Below are 20,602 nucleotides of genomic sequence, written 5' to 3'. Positions count from 1 at the left end.
TAGTTGATTCGAATGGGATGGAAACAACTGTATGCGAATTAAGTGTGACGTAGCGCACCGTCACCCCATCTGCTCCCGTGTTTCATTCACAAGACAACATCAGGGTTTCACTACATGTAAAGTGTAGATGGCGAGGTAGAAAGTAGAAAGTCCGTAGATGGAAACACACACGATTGGAATTTCTTTTAATGCGCATTTCCCAGTAATTCAAATCACTTTGGATGGAAACATGGCTACTGTCAGCTGCACATCTGTCAGCAGACACTTCACAAACTTTATTTTGTAAGAACAGAATAGATGTTCATTTTGACAGTGACAGGTTGGATATAAGCACTAAGCACCATATATGGTCACCCTGGTTAATAACGATTATGGAATTATAACATACGGTAACCTGATCAGTCTCTGCCGGCTCTGTTAGAAGTAATTAACATTACGTAGCAGTACAGTTCGCCCAGGAGCTTATTGATAATTCGGTACCGACCAGTCAGGAGACAGTACCAATTTAGTACCGGTTCTCGATACCCACCTACTTCCTGCTATTGCTGGCATGGCATATAAAAGATTCTTACATGAACAACAACCCTTTAGTTATTTTGTACTGTGCATCCTTTAGGGCAGCGGTCCCCAACCTTTTTATCTCCGCGGACTGGGGGGGGGGTGTGTGGTGGCGGTCGTTCTCTTCGGGGGGGGGGGGGGGGGGGGGGGGGGGTAGCGTACGTTCTCCTGTATAAACAGGACTACACGTTCACATAGCCTAGTTTTCTCTTACGTTTACGTTCTTTGTTTCAACTCACCATAATATAGTATCACAATAATAACGTCAGTCATCTGGGGGTGATGCTCCGTCTGTCATCTCGGTTCCTGTCTACTCTGTCATCTCGTTTTGCTGCTGCAGAAAACTCTGTTTCACAAACATAATATGTTTGTAATGGAAGCAGGTTTTCCGTGCTTTTGTGGCGATTTCAGGATATTCTGCTTAAATCCAGAACGCAGGGAGATAAGTTTTCTGTGAAGTGATGAAGCGGCAGAGAGCCGGGTCCCGCACACACATTGCGGAGCTTGGAGCATGTGAATCACCTGTTGCTGAACCCGTCATTTAAACAGGACTCGTGCTTTTTCTTTTAGAACAGCTTTCTTCTTGTTGGAAAGCGTCGGGTCTTCTGTCGTCTCATTATTGAGTTTTTTCCGGCCCGGCGACGTGTGTTTTTCACTCTTTTACGTTTGTGCCTGCCTGTCAATTGCCTGTCAATTGCGCAGCACTGGGAAGATGCACAAACGGAAGTGGCAACATTTTCAAAATAAAACGACCGGAAGTGTGAAATAGACGAAACAAACAATTTTTTTTTTTTTTTTTTTCATTTTCATTTCATCTTTCTGCGGCCCGGTACCAAATGATCCACGGACCGGTACCGGTCCGCGGCCCGGTGGTTGGGGACCACTGCTTTAGGGAACTCTTTCTCAAAACGATCCAGCAGTTGACAGTCTCTGCATGAAGGTTGGATTTTTAGTTTGTGAAAGTTCCAGACATGGCTGGAGAATATGAGGGAGGAGCTACAGCTTAGGTTTCCTCACGGTGAGCAACAAGAATCACATACTTGATACCAGCTGCTTTGGTGCTGTGTTGTGTTTTCCTTTCCAACGCTCTCCTTCTACGTCACATGACAGGTAGCTTATCCAATCACCTGCCAAGTATTTTTACCTTTATTTAAACAATTTCCCATGAAGGCTTTGCAGGTGGTTGTGAGGAACCAACCACGTGGGCTGTTGGTGTCTAGTTCTGTTGTCAGAGAGGCTTTTACATCATCACTATGGACGGATGCAGCCTCTGTACAGACCTGTTCTCAGATTGCAAAGTGCTCTTTCAGTATGTGTGTTTGTTTTTGTGAAGTGTACAGTGTATTCTAATATATAAGAAAGTAGTATATGGATAAGAAACATGTTCTTTAAAGGAGAATTCCGGTCATTTTTTACCCCTAAATCGTTGTCCTGATGGTCACCCAGTGTTGGAGGAGCAAAAAACGCAACTAAAATTGATGCAAGCAAACCGGAGTTACACCATGGCTAGACGGCGCTAGCGATAGCCACAACGCTAACCTATGGGGGCAATTCTTTCAACCACAACAAACACCCAAAAAACAATTAAATATCTATGGTGCATGACTGGAATCCTTATGACACACCACTTAACTCATATTGTGTACAGTATAAACAGTATAAACTTTGTGTTTTTGCATGTAGCCACTCACCTCAGACAGCCGAACTCTGAAACATCCTGGAAAGACATGTTTCCAGTCATGTACCAGAGATATTTGATTGTTTTCTGAGTGTTTGTTGTGGTTGAAAGAATTGCCCCCATAGGTTAGCGTTGTGGCTATCCCTAGCGCCGTCTAGCCATGGTGTAACTCCGGTTTGCCTGCATCAATTTTAGTGGCGTTTTTTGCTCCCCCCAACACTGGGTGACCATCAGGACAACGATTTAGGGGTCAAAAATGGCCAGAATTCTCCTTTAAGTTTCAAGTCTTCTGTTTAATTTTGAAACCATTTCCTGATTCTTTGTCGACATAAGAAAAAATCAGGCGTTGGGTGTTTCTCTGTTTATGACACATTTTGGATGTTGGTGTTGTTGATGTTTTGTTCCATAAAAGGTGTTAAAAAAAACGGATACATTTTTTCCAGGGGCCCTTGATGGGGTAACTTCATCATTTAAATCTCCTGTGTCAGAATCTGTGTTAAAGGTCCCATGTCTAACTTCTGTTCATCTCTTCTTTTGCTCAGGTGTTCCCACGCCAACAGAGGAGGTTCTGCACCACACGCTAAGCATGCTGGTCCGTGAGCGGAAGATCTACCCAACACCAGACGGATATTTTATCGTGACCCCTCAGACTTACTTCATCACTCCAAGCCTAATCCGAACCAGCTCCAAGTGGTACCACTTAGACGAGAGATCCATCGAGCGCCACCAGCAGCAGCAGCAGCAGCAGCATCAGAACCAACAGCAGCATCAGCAGACGCAGTGTACTTCTCCTCTCTCCGGCACCATCACCCCGTCCACCTCTGGAGGCGTACGAGACCGAACGCACCCCAAGTCCAGCCAAAACCACAGCGGGGGAGGCGGGGACTCTTTTTTCAACAACGCTTACCGTGGAGACGACCCCCCGAGTCACCACACCACGCTTCAGCGCCGATCCCCCAAAGACCACCGGGAGGCGTACTCATCCCCGCATTCCCCACAAACACCTCCCCAAACGGGAGGCAACGCAGAGAAGAGCCGCAGCACCCTCGGGTTTCCCTTCAAGACGGACACGCTCACCAAGCACCGGGGAGGCGGAGGCGGTGGCGGAGGAGGGGGAGGGGGAGGAAGCGGGGGAGGGACGGCGGAGAACGAGAAACAAGCCAGTGGAGGAAGCGGTACAGGAAGTCGGAAATTTGGTTTGAAGCTGTTCCGTCTGAGCTTCAAGAAGGACAAGACCAAGCAACTGGCCACCTTCTCGGCCCAGTTCCCCCCGGAGGAGTGGCCGCTGCGCGACGAGGAGGCACCCAGCCAGCTGCCGCGCCACGTGGAGATGGAGATCATCCGCCGGATCAACCCCGACCTCACCGTAGAGAACCTCGCCAGGCACACGGCGGTCATGAAGCGTCTCGAAGAAGAGCGCGCTCAGAGGAGCAAAGCGTCTTCGGCCAATCAGAGCTCCAGGAGCAGGAGGAGCGGGGGCAGACACAGGAAGCAATCCCAGACCAAACACGGCCGCTCGCACAGCAAGACGAGGGCGTCGCGCGGCGAGCCCGGCGACGGCTCCCACCTGGAGCTGCTGGCCGACAGGGACTACCGAGCCTACTCGTCCTCGCTGGCGCGGTCGCCGAGGGAACACGCCCTGGCGATGGAGCGCCAGCGGGCCCGGCTTCACCTGGCGCACAGCAACCCCAACATCCTGGACTCTTCCCACCTCCCCGTCACGCCGGAGTGGGACGTGTCCGGAGAGCTCGCCAAGCGACGCACAGAAATGCCTTTCCCCGAGCCAAGCCATGGCCCCTCAGCCCACCACTCCAAAGTCCACCGCTCGCATTCCCACACCCAGGAGAGGAAGTCCAGGAACGAACGCAGCGACAAAGCCAAGGAACGTTCCCGGTCCATGGACAACTCCAAAGGACCTCTCGGAGCCGGGATGATCGGACCGCCCGATTATTACGATGAACGGAGCCGCTACTACACCGACGACGGCACCCTGCGAGCCAATCAGAGCTCTTCTCACTACTCTCGAGCCACGCCCCCCACGGCGAAGCTGCCCGGAGATTCTTTGGGGATGGACGGCGGCAGGAGCTTAGAGAAGAGTAAGAGCAGGGACAGCCTGCCCGCATACTCCCCCAAACCACTGCCCGCCTCCTTACCTCCTGACGATTACTTCCAGTGCTCCGGTTCCTCCGACGCCGTTCTCACTGCAGCCAACCCACTGGGAACTCTGGGTAAAAGTAGCCATGACGGATTAAAAGTAAGCAACACTGACAGACAAACAGAAAGACAAGCACCCCACCCTCAAGACACTAAGGAGGACTTAAAGGTGGGGCCTAAGGGTGGCAGCCTGCCTCCAATACCTCTCTCTATCCCAGACCCAGCCCTTCCTAATGGACGCCCTCCCCACAGTGCCTCCTCTGGGCAGGAGAAACGTAAGGAGATCTTTAGTAAAGACACACTCTTCAAACCTCCTCCGAGCCTCCCTCTGCCCGGCTACAGCTCCTTGAGAAAACCCCCCACCCTCACCTCCTCCACTCTGTCCTCGTCTTGCGATGCACTTGATTCCCAGGAGGCCTTCGACGCTCCCAAACCTCTGGTGGCCACGCCGTCCGTGCCCCCGCCGGGGGCCGAGCCCGCCGGCAGCGCCGCAGAGGCCTCCTTCGATTACTACAACGTCTCCGACGACGACGAGCTGGAGGAGGGAGGGACTAAGAGTCGAGGGGAGAACGAGAAGGCCGGAGGGGGCGTGGTCGGGATGGGAGGGGGCGGGGCGGGCACCATGCAGTGGCTGCTGGAGAGAGAGAAGGAGAGGGACCTACAGAGGAGGTTTGAAAGAACCCTGACCTTCCCTGGTGCTAAAGAGAACCACCCCGAGTCCAGTCAGAACCAGCAGTCGGCCCACTCTGCTAGACTGGACAGTATGGACTCCAGCTCTGTCACTGTTGACAGTGGATTCAACTCACCACGGTGAGAGCATATACACTGAACCACATGACGCCCACTGCAAAATGTGACTCTCATTAGTTTCACATTTATTATTTAGAGTTTGATTTGGTACGACTCAGAAAATTCCTTAAGTTTAGACAAACATTTACATTGACATTTACTCATATGACTCAACTTCGTTTTTTTTCTTTGTTGCAACTTCATTTTTTCGAGTCAGAAGAAATTAGTATTTTCTATTAAAGGGATACGCCAACATTTTTTTTATGTGTCCTGCCTCACTCCCGAGTCCATGACAAGCAGATACTGTAGACACCATCCTTTCGACTGTTCATGCAGTAACAAGGGAGAACCCGTATCGCCCGTAATTAGCTTAGCTCAAACGCTGGAAGTGTATCTGCCTCCACCTAAAGTCATCAGAGACACTCTTCAGCAACTCTAAACGGAAACGGGCGGGCCGATCTTCGTCTCAGAGCTGACAAAACTCTCCGGTAAGGCATCTTGAGCGGTCAAATGCCGCTAACGGGGCGAGATCGGTCAAAACGGAGGGTTCAAGCAAAGACGGTTTATTTTGGTTCAAGCTAGCTACATCGAGGGTAGGTTAGCTTCCTATTTCAAAGTAAAAGCACAAATTCTATCGTCATGGTTTTCTGTATGTAAAGGGCAACGGGTGGTTTATTTTGTGAAAGTAACCGGAAGTGCGTTGGTCACAACGGCTAGCTTGAGTAGCGCCGATTTGTCCGAACAAAATTGTAAACAGTTGGTATTAACGACACACTGCTGATCTAAACGGCTACTTTCTCACCTAAAAATGTTTGAAATGTCGATAAAGTGATATATTTACAGAGTTTAGAGCTAAAATGAAATCAGCTTCTGATTGCTGATTTCAGCTTGGGTAGGAGGCAGGCTAACACTACCCATACACTTCCAGTGTTTGAGCTAAGCTAATTACAGGCGATACGGCTCTATCTCCCTTGTTACTGCACGCACAGTCGAAAGGATGGTGTCTATCTGCTGGTCATGGACTCGGGAGTGAGGCAAGACATGAAAAAAAAATGTTGGCGTATTCCTTTAAATTTAATTTACTGTTAATTTACTGCTAAAGTAAATCTACAGGTTTTACTGTACATTTTACTAATGAATTATTAACTAATTCATAATTTAATGAACGTCTGTATTTGTTACAGACAGTTTTTCTCATTTTTTTAAATTTCTGATTCCATGCAAACTCCATGATCTTAATTGATATTTTTTCTTTTTTTTAATTTCAATTAATGATGATAATAAGAAAATTGACTGAATACAAGAGTTAAAGTTTCACTTGAGGTGACACTAAAAACTTTTGTTATGTTTAATTTAGTTAACTTACTATAATTAAAGGTAAGGATAGATGTTATAGTTTATTGTGATGTATTTTTTAAAATGTCAGCTTTTCTACCATATTGTATTGAAAAAACAAAAACACCACATCATGAATAAAACCAGCAGGATTGTGCAGCCAGTATTGTGCTTTACCATGAACTCAGTAATTGTCCTTTCACAGTGTTTTGAAACTTTCTGTGTAACCTCAGTGACCTCTGTAACCTCTGAGTTCAGCACCAAAGACACATTCAGGATGGACTGGAGACAGGATCACTAATATGTCCTGATCACACTGAAGGACCAGCTACTCTGTCTCAGTCTCAGGTGTAATAATAGTGTAATATTGGACTATTTCAGGTGGATAAAACCTGAACTGACTGAGCTGTAGACAGTGCCATGATTCCCTCAACCACTCTGCTCTCTCTCACACACACACACAGATGAATACACTGGCAGCAGCCCTGTCTATTGATTTGCTCTGAACGACCACACTGTTTATTTGTGTAAAAAGCAGAAACTAAGATGTGATCACTGAAGACTTGAAATGAGTGACTGACAAGGTTGGAGGTGATGAGGTCTCAACAGAGCTTTGATAACTCCCATTCAGAGTGTAGATATGGCCAGTGGTAAACGCACGGCCCCTTCCTGATGACACTCACTAACCCTGGACACTTGAAGACATTTGTGAGAAAGTTATTCTGATGAAACTGCACAAACAATCGTATCTCAATAAAACACCTAAACTTCTAGTGATGTGACTATATAATGACCCACAGTGTAGGTTCAGCACACACATATTGAAAAATTAATCTATCAATCAATTTTTCAACTTGACTGAAAAATGCAAACACTACACAATACGTACACAAATGGGCACTAGGAGTTGCAATAACCTGTAAACACTTTGAGCAAATTGGTCAAACACATTTGTCACACAGGATGAAACATACAACATTCTCTGTCATGTGATTCGACTCCACAATAAAAGGTGTTGACTAACTTTAAACCTTGGATTCTATTTACAGTCTTTCAATAAACACCAATCACCTGCAACAAAAGCTGTGACCCTCTTTGATGCGCTGGCTGAATTGTGCAAGTGCAAACCTTTAGGTTTTATCTGTCTTCCTGTTTGTGCTGGGACATCACCATCAGTGTGATCAGGTCACTTTGTCATCTAGTGATGAGGAGCTCAGAGGTAAATACAGCTACAGCTACAACTACAGGTATATGAGCTGCTCAAATGGATGCACAGATAGACATGGAAGCATCTATAATGTCACACTTATTATATTGTAGAGCATACTGGAATATAGGAAAGAAAAAAAGTCACCTTTTTAATGCGATTTAATCTTTTAATTTCTTACTATATCTTTCTTTATGGATTATCTTTTATATCATTATAAATACCTGAAAATAATAATAATAATTATAATAATAATGGATTGGTTTTATATAGCGCCTTTTAAGATACCAAAAGTGCTTTACACAAATCATTATTCATTTAAAATAGGTGAGGACTTGTTTAAGGTATGGCTAACTTTGAGGCTAAAAATAGAAATATTTTAGAAATAAACCTGCCAGTAAATTTGATTAATGTCACGTTGCATAAAAAATTCAACACAAATGACAGAAATTTGATTGAAAGTTCAAAGCTGTTCCTGAAGTGCTGCATTTTTTGTCTTTTTCTTTTTTTGAAAAAGCAATAGGCCTAATACTTTTTTTTTATCTATTACATTACAGACTAGCCTGTAAGTTATTTATCCATTCTTTGACTTTCCCGCTGGGAATTAGGAAAGGTGCTTACTTGCTTGTGTCTTTGTCTTTGATGCATTTTAACAATCACATTCCTGTAACACATGTGCACCAGATCTTACCGTGGTCATGGAACTGCTGCGTTTCTATTGGCAGGGTTCCTACGCAAGTATGGAAAGTATGGAAAAGTATGGAATTCGATTTTATACATCCAGGTCTTATTTGTATGGAAATACTTATCTGGGTTTGGTCTTATCTGAAGTTATTTGGGTTAATTATTTTGTATTAGCTACAATCTCCTGGAAATAATTTGGTGACATAATGGCATGCAAATTCAGAATGATGAAAACAAACGATTAATTGCATAATTTATTCCTACATGATACACATATAAAAATGTCACAAATTATTTGAATGTTTTTACCGAGAAGTCTGGAAATTAGGGTCTGGAATTTTGAAATTTCAAATGTGTAGGAACTCTGTATTGGGTTTTTTTTTTTTTTTTTTGTGGTTCTGTTTAAAGATAAATGCCATGAATCTTCACCCACCGTCACATCATTATCATTAACTGTCACTACAGACAGTTAGGTGTTACATACAGGTGATATTGGCTCTGTACATCACAGTGAGTGATGCAAGAATGAAATGTTCATTCTTCTTTTCTAATCTAACAAAACCAGGCTCAGTCCACCTTAAAGAAAAGCAAGCCATCAACAGGTGTGTTAAAGGGATATTCCGGCCTAAGTTTACATGCTGTGACACCGAGTAAGGCCTCCCTCCAGTTTGCCGACCACTAGCTTCTCTAGTTGTAGCAACTTCAGCAGATAGACAGCATGATAACTACACTGCTGTCAATTCCTCCACCAGCAAACCTCCATCAAAAAGCCACTCATAAGCCCCATTCACACAGGATTAGTATTACCTGGGGACCTCTGGTGATTTGTAAATTACCCCCCACACGTCTGTGTTTCTTGCGGTGCATTCGCACGGGAAAAGTGAAGTCTGTAATTTTACTCGAATTGACTGACATTAAGGCTCCGATATGACGTCAAAGCTGTGCACGTCGTAACATCCGCTGCTGTCACATCCATGTGTGAAGCAAATGTAAATAAAATGTCAAAGCAGCAATGTGACTTCGCAACAGTGCAGTTGTTGTCGCAATAACGGGCCGACGGGGCATTTGTAGTAAGTCTGTTGAAAGCCGCATGTCCATCTCAATATCCTCCGAAATTCCGCTCTTTTTATGGATCTGAGCAGTTTATTCAAATATTCTCCAGCACCGATACCAGCCCGTGTTTGCACCTGCAACGCCTTCGAAAATGCCGCTCATAATTTCCACCGCAGCCTCCATGTTTCAACCCGTACAGTAGCTATGGTTTCAACCGGGGAAGAACAAAAAATGCCCCTCAATTACTGAGATGCAGATTCACACGGGACTAGTTTTACCACGGGACGTCGGTCTTTGGTGAAATATAGTCGGTCATTTGCGGGGAAATTTTTACTTTACAAATTACTGACATGGCGCATTCGCACGGGATTAAGATCACAGACGTCCTCCGCAATTATTACAAATTACCAGAGGTCCCCAGGTAATACTAATCCCGTGTGAATAGGGCTATAGACACAAAAAATAATCAGAACAGCATCAAACATCATCAACAGTACAAATAGTGTCCCAGCATCAAACACCTGCTAGCTTTGACTGGTTTCTATTTGAAAGAGAGGAAAACAAAACTCACACACTCTCCTCCAGCTTGCTCGTTGTAGAGAAGCCCTGACGAGTTGATTACCGAGTGCAGTAGAAAAGTCAGGAGTCCAGTGATGTTTGGTTCCAAAAATGCAGCAGTTTTTCTGACTGTGACAGTTTGAACAACTCAACTCGACTCTCACTAGTTATTGTTAGAAACAGAGAGGGAAGACAGACAGGAACATTGATGCACTCAGTAATCGACTCGTCAGGGCTTCTCCACAACTAGCCAGCAGCTGGAGGAGAGTGGGTTAGTTTGGTTTTCCTCTCTTTTCAATAGAAACCAGTCAAAGCCAGCAGGTGTTTGATGCTTTGTATTATGGGATGGGACCATGTTTGTAATGTTGCTGAAGTTTGGTGCTGTTCTGATCATTATTTGTGTCTAAGAGTGACTTTTTGCTGGTGGAGGAATAGACAGCAGTGTATTGTTATCGTGCGATCTTTGCTGAAGTTGCTACAACTAGAGAAGCTAGTGGTCGGCAAACTGGATCTCTGGAGGGGGGGTCTTGCTTAGTGTCACGGTGTGTTAGACCATGGGTTAAACTTATGCCGGACTATCCCTTTAAAGTCTGATAGATGAAAACCCATAGATGAGTTTAGACCTTCTCTCCACTAGCAGCTCCCTCAGGAGTGAATGTTCCTTCCTCCCTGCAGCAGCAGCAGCAGCTGTAGTGCTGCATGATTCCTTGTTATTAGGACTTTGCCCAATAATACCTGCGACTCCCTGTTTTTAACTACAACACAGGTCAACATGTTGTAACTACAAACGGTTTGCTGCTAAAGATGCACTTCAGAATGTGAGTGGTGTGAGCAGAGCGTGGACAGAGCAGGTCGGCTGTGGTCACAGAGAAGCAAATGAGTCCAACAGTTTTGAACTTTCAAATTCCACAAATCTGTTTTCACGTTGACAAAGCCGAGCAGGTCCTGATCCAGCTGCTCATTAAAGGGATAGTTCACCCAAAATTCAAATTTCACTCATTATCTACTCACCCTCATGTCGACTAAGAGCTGTGAGAATTTTCAGAGTCCTCCGTTCCTTCTCTGAGTTACGGGGGGGTCCGCGCAGCAGTATTTGTCCATATAATGGTTGTGAATGGATACCAACTTTCTTCGTCCAAAAAGACACACCAAAAAACATCCAAATACCTCCATACTGCTCGTCTGTAATGTCCCTCTGGTATTGAAGCCCCGACATGAGAAATTGTTCCGAAAAAAAAAGTCTATATTTTAAGCTTGTTTGTAGCGGAAGCTCCCAGTGTCTCAGTTCACTGCTCTTCCTGTGTCAGTGCAAATCACGCGCGGAACAATTTCTCATGTCGGGGCTTCAATACAAGAGGGACATTACAGACGAGCAGTATGGAGGTATTTGGATGTTTTATGGTGTGTCTTTTTGGATGAAGAAAGTTGGTATCCATTGACAACCATTATATGGACAAATACTGCTGCGCGGACCCCCCCGTAACTCAGAGAAGGAACGGAGGACTCTGAAACTTCTCACAGCTCTTAGTCGACATGAGGGTGAGTAGATAATGAGTGAAATTTGAATTTTGGGTGAACTATCCCTTTAAAGAGTAATCCTCCCTCTGACCCTCTGGGACAGATGTGAGGGTGAGGGAGGTCACGTGGCAGCTATTGTCCACTTCCTGCTCTCTGTGTGTGTGTGTGTCTCACTGTGCGTCTCTGTGTCTCCTGCAGAACACGGGAGAGCCTAGCGTCCAACACCTCTTCCATCGTGGAGAGCAACCGTCGGCAGAACCTGGCGCTGAGCCCCGGCCACCTCGGCATCACCACCGGCAACGCCCCCCCCCCCTTCTCCTTCCGCACTATCCCAGAACCCGCTGGCGGCCAACCAGAGAAGCTGCAGAAGCCCAGCGCCTGCCTTGCGTCAATCACCAGCGTCTGAGGGGGCGGGACACAGAATGCTGACAGCCAATGGGCTTTAGGGAGGGGAGGGGAGGGGAGGGGAGGGGAGGGGAGGGGAGGGAGGGGCAGAAAATAATAGCTCCGCCCCCTAAGGACTGTTACACCTTCAGACTGACAGACTGACTGAACCAGTGGAGCTGCGACAGGCCCACTGTGGAACTATAGCTGTTAACACACACACACACACACATACACTGACAGACACAAACATATATAGAACACCAGGAAACTACTCTCTCACACACACACACACATATATATATAAATATATAAATACACACACACACACATACATACACACCAGGCCACTGGGCAGACTCTTGAACATGTCACACACTGCTGTCGTGTTGTTTCACTTATGTGGGTTCTAGTTGTGCGTGTGTGTGTGTGTGCGTGAGTGCATGTGTGTGTGCGTGTGGGCTTGTGTGTGTGTGTGCGTGTGTGGGTTATGTTTGTATAATCTGTAATCTCAGGTCATGTTATTTCCACCCCCATTCCAGCTGCTTTCAGATCAGTACATCTCCCTCTAGTGGTGTGTCCTGGCATCGCACACTGAAGAGACGCAGCTCTGCCAGCTACTGCTACTACTGACACTACACACACACACTCACTCACTGGTCAACGCAGCTCTCTGTTAGCTCTCCTCCAACATCTATCACCGGCATACACACCCTGCCAGGTGCAGCAGCAGCAGCGACAGGAAATGCAAAAAGAAAGAAAAGGCGGTGGGACGGTCCGTCGACTGACCACGTCCGTATAGAGCGAATGTGAGCGGCTCCGGTTGTGGTGACGTGTGCAGACGGCCTGAGGTGCAGCCTCCAGGGATGATGGGATTTTGACGTCCGACCGCTCAGATCTTTCACTTTTGTCTCTTCTCTTTACGTTCTTTCTCCGTGTCCACAGGATGCAGCTGCGTCATATGCAACACGCTGGTTTCTGTCAGAGCAGGTTAAGCGCCGTCGCCTCGGAGCAGCGAAGTTCTCCTTTTGGAACTCTGTATGTGGAGTTCTTGTGTGTATCTGCACATCCAAAGACATGCATGTGAATGTGAGTGTGAGTGGTGGTTTGTCTGCGTACATGGATTAGCGACCGATCCCAACATAAGTGATGGAGCTGATGGATGAATGAAAGCAAAACTTTATTGATCCCTGAGGGAAAACTCCAGTGTTTAGTCTGAGGCACAAAACAAATCTGAATTAAAAACCAAAAATCAAAACTTGATATATTAATTGATTAATATATGAACTGATATTCCCAGATGGGTTCCCATACAACCTGCTGAGGTCAGCTGTCACAGAGCTTGTCCTGTTAGCTTGGACATGTATTCATACTGACTGCTCAGGTAACCGTACTAATCTTGTTCAAAATTACCAAGTTCCTATCAGTATTTATTATTATTATTCTGTTACATATTTTTATTGATAGTATTTATTGTTATTATTATTTCTGTTATTGCACCATCAAGCCCCAGCAGCCATACAAACTCACAAGTTCCAAATCAGTATAAAACATGGATGTACTCGCATCTTTACTCACATGAGCTCAGTCAGTCCAGATTTATTCACCTTGGTCCTCATTCCTGTCCAGTCGTCCAAACAAGTGCTCCTTGTATGTTGAGGTTACCTGTAAATACCTGCTCACATGAACACCTGAGCAGGGACAGTATGGACATCACAGAGATATTAAAACCTCCACTATTCACATGTAAAGACTCACTGACAGTATGCCATCAGGACCTCAGTGAACCCTTCCTCTAGAACAGTGGTTCTCAACGTGGGGTCCGGGGACCCCCAGGGGTCCTTGAGAGGGTTGAAGAGGGTCCCCAACTTTTTCTAGAATTGTTAAACTTTTTTTTCTTTGAGAATATATATATATATTAGATTTCTTTAAACTTATTTTTTTGAGAATTTTACCACTTTTTCTAGATTTTTTTTTAAACTTTTTTTTTATTTTTAGAAATTTTACGACTCTTTCTAGAAAATTTTAAACTTTTTTTGTTTGTTTGTTTTTCAATTTTACCACTTCTTCCTAGAAAATGTTTGAAGGTTTTTGGAGAAATTGTACCACTTTTTTCCAGAAATTTCTCCATAATATTTCCAAAAATCCACGCCATTGGCCCTAATTTGAATGTAGAAAACTTTATTCAGTCTCGGAACAAATGGTGTTTGCTTCAAAATTTTGTCCAATGGGGGTCTAATTTGTGTCAATTTAGGGGTCCTTGATGTGAAAAAGTTTGAGAACCACTGGTCTAGAAAATCCAACTAAAAGCTTTCACCATCTATTTTCTGTACAAATGAAGTGAAAAGAGGATGAGAGAGAGAGAAAGAGAGGAAGAAATGTTTGCTCAACAACATTTCAGTCAAAGCACCTTGATTCCAGTTAAAGCAGTGAAATAGAGCGACAGTTTGTTTCAGGCAGAGTGAAAATGTGATGCAGCTGCGTCCGGTGGACACCAGAGGTCGCCACATCCTCGTTGAGTTTCACACGGAAGCTTGTTCTACACTCAAGCGTTTCCTGTCCAGAGGTAACGGATTGACAGTAAAACAAACACAAAAGCGTGTTGCGTTGCGTTTCTGTCAAGTCCACAACAGCGTGAATCTGAGATCCCTGAGCCGCTCTCACTCCTGGTGCTATATGTATTATGGTCAGTGAAGCCATGATAATAATCATAATAAAGAGTGATGATATAGTGGGAGTATATAGTATTAAATGGCTGCTTACGTGTGTGTAATAGGTTTCACCTGTGTACTTTTGGCCGAGGCCATTCAGTCCCTTCTATGAAGCGTTTGAACAGACGGACGGAGCGATGGCCGGCCACCGACTACAGCACAGGGAGGTGTGGAATCAGACCCACGTTGAAAATGACTCGGTCTCGTTCCACACCTGGACCTGAGCTGAGCTGAATTTACCTGTCTTGAAAAAATCCTGCAGTCCTATAGGCCGGCTGGTTTCCTGCTCTCCTATAGGCTCAGGGAGCTGTCAGTCCCAGTGTTGTCGTCCTATAGGCTCCTCTACAACTACCTCCACAGCAGCAAAAACACAGCCCATCCTTTCTACTGTCACACTGTCATCAGCCTCTTGCCTGTGAATGTCTACACACACACACACACACACACACACACATACATGAACATATATACAAACACACTACACAACAAAGTGCTGGACTCCCACCTGTTGTTTCCCCATTTTCACTAACAAGGCTTCTTCTAATGGTACATGATAGTATTGTGGTTCAGCTGTGGATCACACCCCGACTACCCCCCCTCCTCCTCCTCATCATCATTATGGCCTCTAGTGGTACATGACTTCCTGTGCAAAACCAACCTGTGGCTCCCAGAAAGGGACTGAAACCCAAGTGCGTGGATTAAACTAAACTCACAAACAATTATGGTTTGTGTTGTCTGACCGTGGCTAAAGGAACTGTTCCTTCTTTCTCCTCTGAATTCCTGCACCTGCTTTGAAGTTGCACCTGTCCCATCAGCCTGATGTGGCTCTGACTGTTAGAGGAGAAGTTGTCATTACATAGAACATCATGCAGAATATATTTAGTTACAATGCAAATTAGTTTCGAAAAGTTCTCATGAATGAAGAATCACAAACTGCATTTGATGATGTCGCAAACCATGTTTCCATCCAATTGTCGATCGAATTATCTGAAGATCGCTAAAAATGTTGATGCAAATAATGCCGGCTCCAGTGCGTTTCCATCTCAGACCTTTAAATCGAATAAAAAGCGGAGAGGAATTGACATAAAACATGATCGCAACTCACATTTATCCATCAGAGAACTGTTTCCATCAGCAATATGTCGCATAAACTTTGTATCGATCAATAGAAAATCCGATGAGATCGACCGTATTAACTTTTTATTGATATTCATGATATTTAATGGAATTTTACTGTTTCCATAAGGCATTTTTATTCGATATTGCTTAATGCAAATAAAAACTTATGGATGGAAACATGGTTACAGTCACATGGGCTGTAGAGACACACCAAAACTCCCTCAGAGCTGCTACGTTTCATTCTAGCACTTTATTTGGTTCTTCTTTACATCTCCCAGGTATACAGAGGTCCAACCTGTGTAAGTTACATATGTTCCTAAATGACTGATCTCTACTATTCTATAATCCTCTGATTTATTTTCTCCTAGTGAAATAGATACACGGTTCTTTCCACCACTGCTCTTGGGTTTTAGTCTCCAGGGACGCCGAGGGTCACCATGCAAGGAAAACTCCAACCCCTCAGGGTGATATGGATACACAATGTGTTGTCCAAGAATTCCAAGTGGGGTTTGAAGTGCCAGGTGTACTCACAGATGATGAGCCCCCCCCCTCCCCCCCATCCCATGACCACAGACAGACAGGGAGTCCAGATTGTGTTAGTTAAGTTCTAGTTTCTGTTCTACCTTTACCACGTCCCTACGACTACACTAGTTTCTCTGCACCACTAATCTTGGGTTTACCACTACGGTTGAGTTTTTCTTCCCCCACAGTGGAGTTTAATCTGTTGCACCACAGCTCCAGTGGGGCTCTGTCTCTGTTAGCTGCCCTGCCTACAGTGGAAGTCATGGGTTCCATCCCTCACATCTGATGTTTGCACTGCCCCTTTACCCGACCGACCGTCCCCCCAACTCTCTGGCCCAGTGGTCCTCCATCGACCCATCACTCCCTCCAGCCACAGTCCTGTAACCCTCCACCCCTTTTCTACACTGACAGTCCATCAAATGTCTTCCCTTAACATCGGCGGTGGTATACAAAAATGGAGGTTCAACAATAACATTGTTTCTAATGGTGACGGTATGTCATACCTGTAAATGATGTTTATCTGTCATGCCTAGTCAAATAATTTAAACAATAAAGAGAGGGATTTTTTAAATGTCTATAATATCTGAAAGTCCCTTTGATGTGTAGTACTGGTGTTACCGTTGTTGTAGTGTATGTGATACCCTATGGGGATTGTGTTACTTTTTAAGATAATAAAATAACAATGTTTGGTTACACCACTGTTGTGCTTTCATGTGATCATTGTCCCTGCTTTATAAGACCTAAGCCCTATTCGCACAGGATTAGTTTTACCTGGGGACCTCTGGTAATTTGTAATAATTGCGGAGGACGTCTGTGATCTTAATCCCGTGTGAATGCGCCATGTCAGTAATTTGTAAAGTAAAAATTCCCCCGCAAATTACCTACTATATTTCACCAAAGACCGACGTCCCGTGGTAAAACTAGTCCCGTGCGAATCTGCATCTCAGTAATTGAGGGGCATTTTTTGTTTTTGTTGTTTTTATTGCGCGCCTTTTTCTACTTCTTCCCCGGTTGAAACCATACTGTACGGGTTGAAACATGGAGGCTGCGGTGGAAATTATGAATAGCAATTTTGACATCATTTTAGGTGCAACTACAGTCTCGTCTCAGTACTGGAGACCCATTTGAAGAAACAGATCTATAAAAAGAGCGAAATTTCGGAGGATATTGACATGCGGCTTTTTACTACAATTGCCATGATGGCCCGTTATAGTGACAACAACTGCACTGTTGCAAAGTAACGTTGCTGCTTTGACATTTTATTTACATTTGCTTCGCACATGGATGTGACAGCAGCGGATGTTACGACGTGCACAGCTCTGAGGTCATATTGGAGCCTTAATGTCAGTAAATTTGAGTAAAATACAGACTTCACTTATCCCGTGCGAATGCACCGCAAGAAACACAGACGTGGGGGGGAGGGGAATTTACAAATTACCAGACGTCCCCGGGTAATACTAATCCCGTGCGAATAGGGCTCTAGGTAGAGAATGTAGGACCTGGGTCAGTTTGCATGACATCCAGCCAGAGCTGCCAGATGTTTCTAACAACACTACCACTGCACTGCTTTTAAATATCAAAAGCTGTGAGTAACTCTATGCAGCCTCTCATGTGTCTAGCACTGAGGCTTTCGTCGGGCCACTCCACAATATAGAAAAACAGAGTAGTTGTGCGCACATCCAGTGCCTATTTTAGGCCAGGTGCCGGATAGTCATAGGATCATTGAAAAGAAAAAAAAGGGAATATCCGCACACTGGATTAAGGCTCCCATTTATTGGATAATTGCAACGTTTCGACCAGACGTGGTCTTCCTCAGGCAACTAGAGAAATTGCGTGACAGGTAGCAGGCATACATAAACAACAAAATGCATAAAGTCTAAAGAACGATTTGGAGATCTCCAAATAGTGTTCTTTAGACTTTATGCATTTTGTTTTTTATCAACTGTAATCCCATGTCTTTGTGTGCCCATCCAACTAATGACAGAGGTGTGATGTCATCAGGCCTTCAGCCTATACTGTATATGCCTGCTACCTGTCACGCCATTTCTCTAGTTGCCTGAGGAAAACCACGTCTGGTCCAAACATTGCAATTATCCAGTAAATGGGAGCCTTAATCCAGTGTGCGGATATTCCCTTTTTTTCTTTTCACTCTACAATGGGCTTTATGCAAAGCTCCGCTACTTCCTGAATTAAAGGCTACTCTTTTATTTCCTGTCTTACATTATTGGACAAACTGATTAATCCAGATGTGTCTGACCGTTGTGACTACTCAGACACACATGGATTAATCAGTTTGTCCAATAATGTAAGACAGGAAATAAAAGAGCAGTACCACATGCGGCCCAAAAGAATATTCTATTATCTGGGCCAAGTGCCTCAGTCAAATAAGTGTAGCTACCAGAAGAAAAATTCCCTCCAAATTTGAATATATGGCAATGCGTATGTGGTTATGATTTGGCCTTCATACATTTTGCCATACCACATCTCAGCCAGAGGTGCCAGCTAAATGCCACATGTGGCCCAAAAGTCAATTTCTTAAAAATATGTTGATCTTCCTCTTGCCTCTCAAAAATAGAGGACCAACCTCCTCTGCCTCTACATGCATTAGCCCCTCAATGATTTTAGATTTTGAGGGCAATTTGTAAACATCTCCAAAAAATGGAGATGTCAGGATTTTGAGCTTCTCCATGACCTAACCTTTCCACCTCTATGAATAGTACAATTACAGTGTGGAACCTGGTGCTTGTTAAGATGTTTATAAAAACATCTTTTAACATGTGTCAAGTCTATCTATCTATCTATCTATCTATCTATCTATCTATCTATCTATCTATCTATCTATCTATCTATCTATCTATCTATCTATCTATCTATCTATCTATCTATCATCCCCCTCTGTCTCTTTCTACCCCCTTTCTCTGTCTTTTTTACTTTATTTCTTTCCTTCTTTGCTTTCTGTCTACCCCTCTCTATCTCTTAATATCTATCATACCCCTCTCTCTGCATCTTTTTTCTCGCTTTATCTTCTTTCTTTCTTCTACCCCAATTTTCTCTGTCTTTTTACTTCCTTCTTTCTTTCTAGCCTCTTCCTTCCACCCATAGAAAGACATTACTGTATTAGACTGACTCGACAGTTGTGTCAAAACTATTGAAATTGTTAATAAATAAATGACAAGTAAACTGTAGGAGTTTGCAGAGTATCAGTTTTATTTGTCAGGCTTGGTATACACACTGTGTTCATCCTCATCATGTGTCAAAGGGGAGACAAGCCTTTTCTCTTTTTGTGAAAGTATATAGGGTCACCCAAAAATTGATTGATGAAATACTAAACAATAACACACATACTAAACACCAACAGAAAAACATTTCATATCATGTTACTGTGAAATAACTTGATACATTATAGAGCAAACATTTACAAAATGTAATTCTTTTCAGTCTTATCAATGAAAATCTATTTTTTTGCCCTGTGCATGACCAATGTTCACCTCAATCTGCAGGCACTACGAATTCACATAAATTGCATAAGTAAACACAATCTTGTCTATAGGGCTGTCCTCCACTTTGCCATTTTGCTCCACTCTGAGACTTACAGGAAGTGTTGAGCCCAGGATTGTATATTTTTGCCTCAACATTCCAATCACTCTTTCGACATGGATTCTCACACAAGAAATTTCACGAGCAGATTCAATTTCTTTTCGGCTAAGCTGTTTCTTCCCTTGTGTGAATGGAGGTGTTATTTCAGTAATTCTGCGCAAAATAGGCCAACACTATCATCAATTGTGAAACCTCAGTCAGCCAGAACCAAGTCCCCTGGAAGGAGCTTGTCAAGGAACCCACTGTGTTCTGTCAGGTGTTTGTCTGTAACACGTCCACCCCAAGCCTTGGACACGAAAGAGATGCTGCCTGGTGGGGTGATTGAAATAAGACATTTTATAGTGTATAGTGTTGTTTGTAGTTGCTCCAAGTTTGAGCTTGAGCTTTTAAAGGGATAGTAGCATTTTTTTTTAAAAGTGGGGTTGTATGATTTACAAATAGCCCCTAAGTACTTTAATTGCAGTAGAAGACTCTCTGCACTCCTCCCGTTAGCAACGCCAGCCCATAGTCCTGCCCAGAGATTTACAACATACATTGTTGTGAACAGACCCAAAGAAACTGTCTATTTTTGCGGCCTAAAAGAGGTTTTACCTGAAAAAAAATACACAGTTCCATTGTTCGCTATAATATAATTTTTTCCAGCCCTTCAAAGTGCAGGAAAAACGCAGTTTTTATTTGGACCTAACCAACTCACGTATCCCTCTGGCCAGGGTTAGCGACCACCGATCAGCAGTT

At 44.2% G+C, this 20,602-nt stretch overlaps 1 protein-coding gene across 3 annotated transcripts in view; it reads left to right on the top strand.

The window, feature by feature from the left end:
• Positions 1-12,626, top strand: part of LOC310992120 (storkhead-box protein 2-like) — an 89,997-nt gene extending 77,371 nt beyond the window's left edge. For all 3 annotated transcript variants that reach the window (XM_083980114.1, XM_083980115.1, XM_083980116.1), the window contains exons 3-4: positions 2,779-5,200; positions 11,733-12,626. In XM_083980114.1, coding sequence (XP_083836240.1) covers positions 2,779-5,200; positions 11,733-11,940 — 2,630 coding nt within the window. In that variant the 3' untranslated portion in view covers positions 11,941-12,626. The remainder of the gene's footprint in view (positions 1-2,778; positions 5,201-11,732) is intronic.
• Positions 12,627-20,602: the final 7,976 nt, after the last annotated feature.

Source organism: Trachurus trachurus (assembly GCF_905171665.1).
Source record: "Trachurus trachurus genome assembly, chromosome: 10".
Classification (NCBI taxonomy): Eukaryota; Metazoa; Chordata; class Actinopteri; order Carangiformes; family Carangidae; genus Trachurus; species Trachurus trachurus.
The sequence above is the reverse complement of the archived record's forward strand: the minus strand, read 5'-3'. Positions and strand labels throughout refer to the sequence as shown.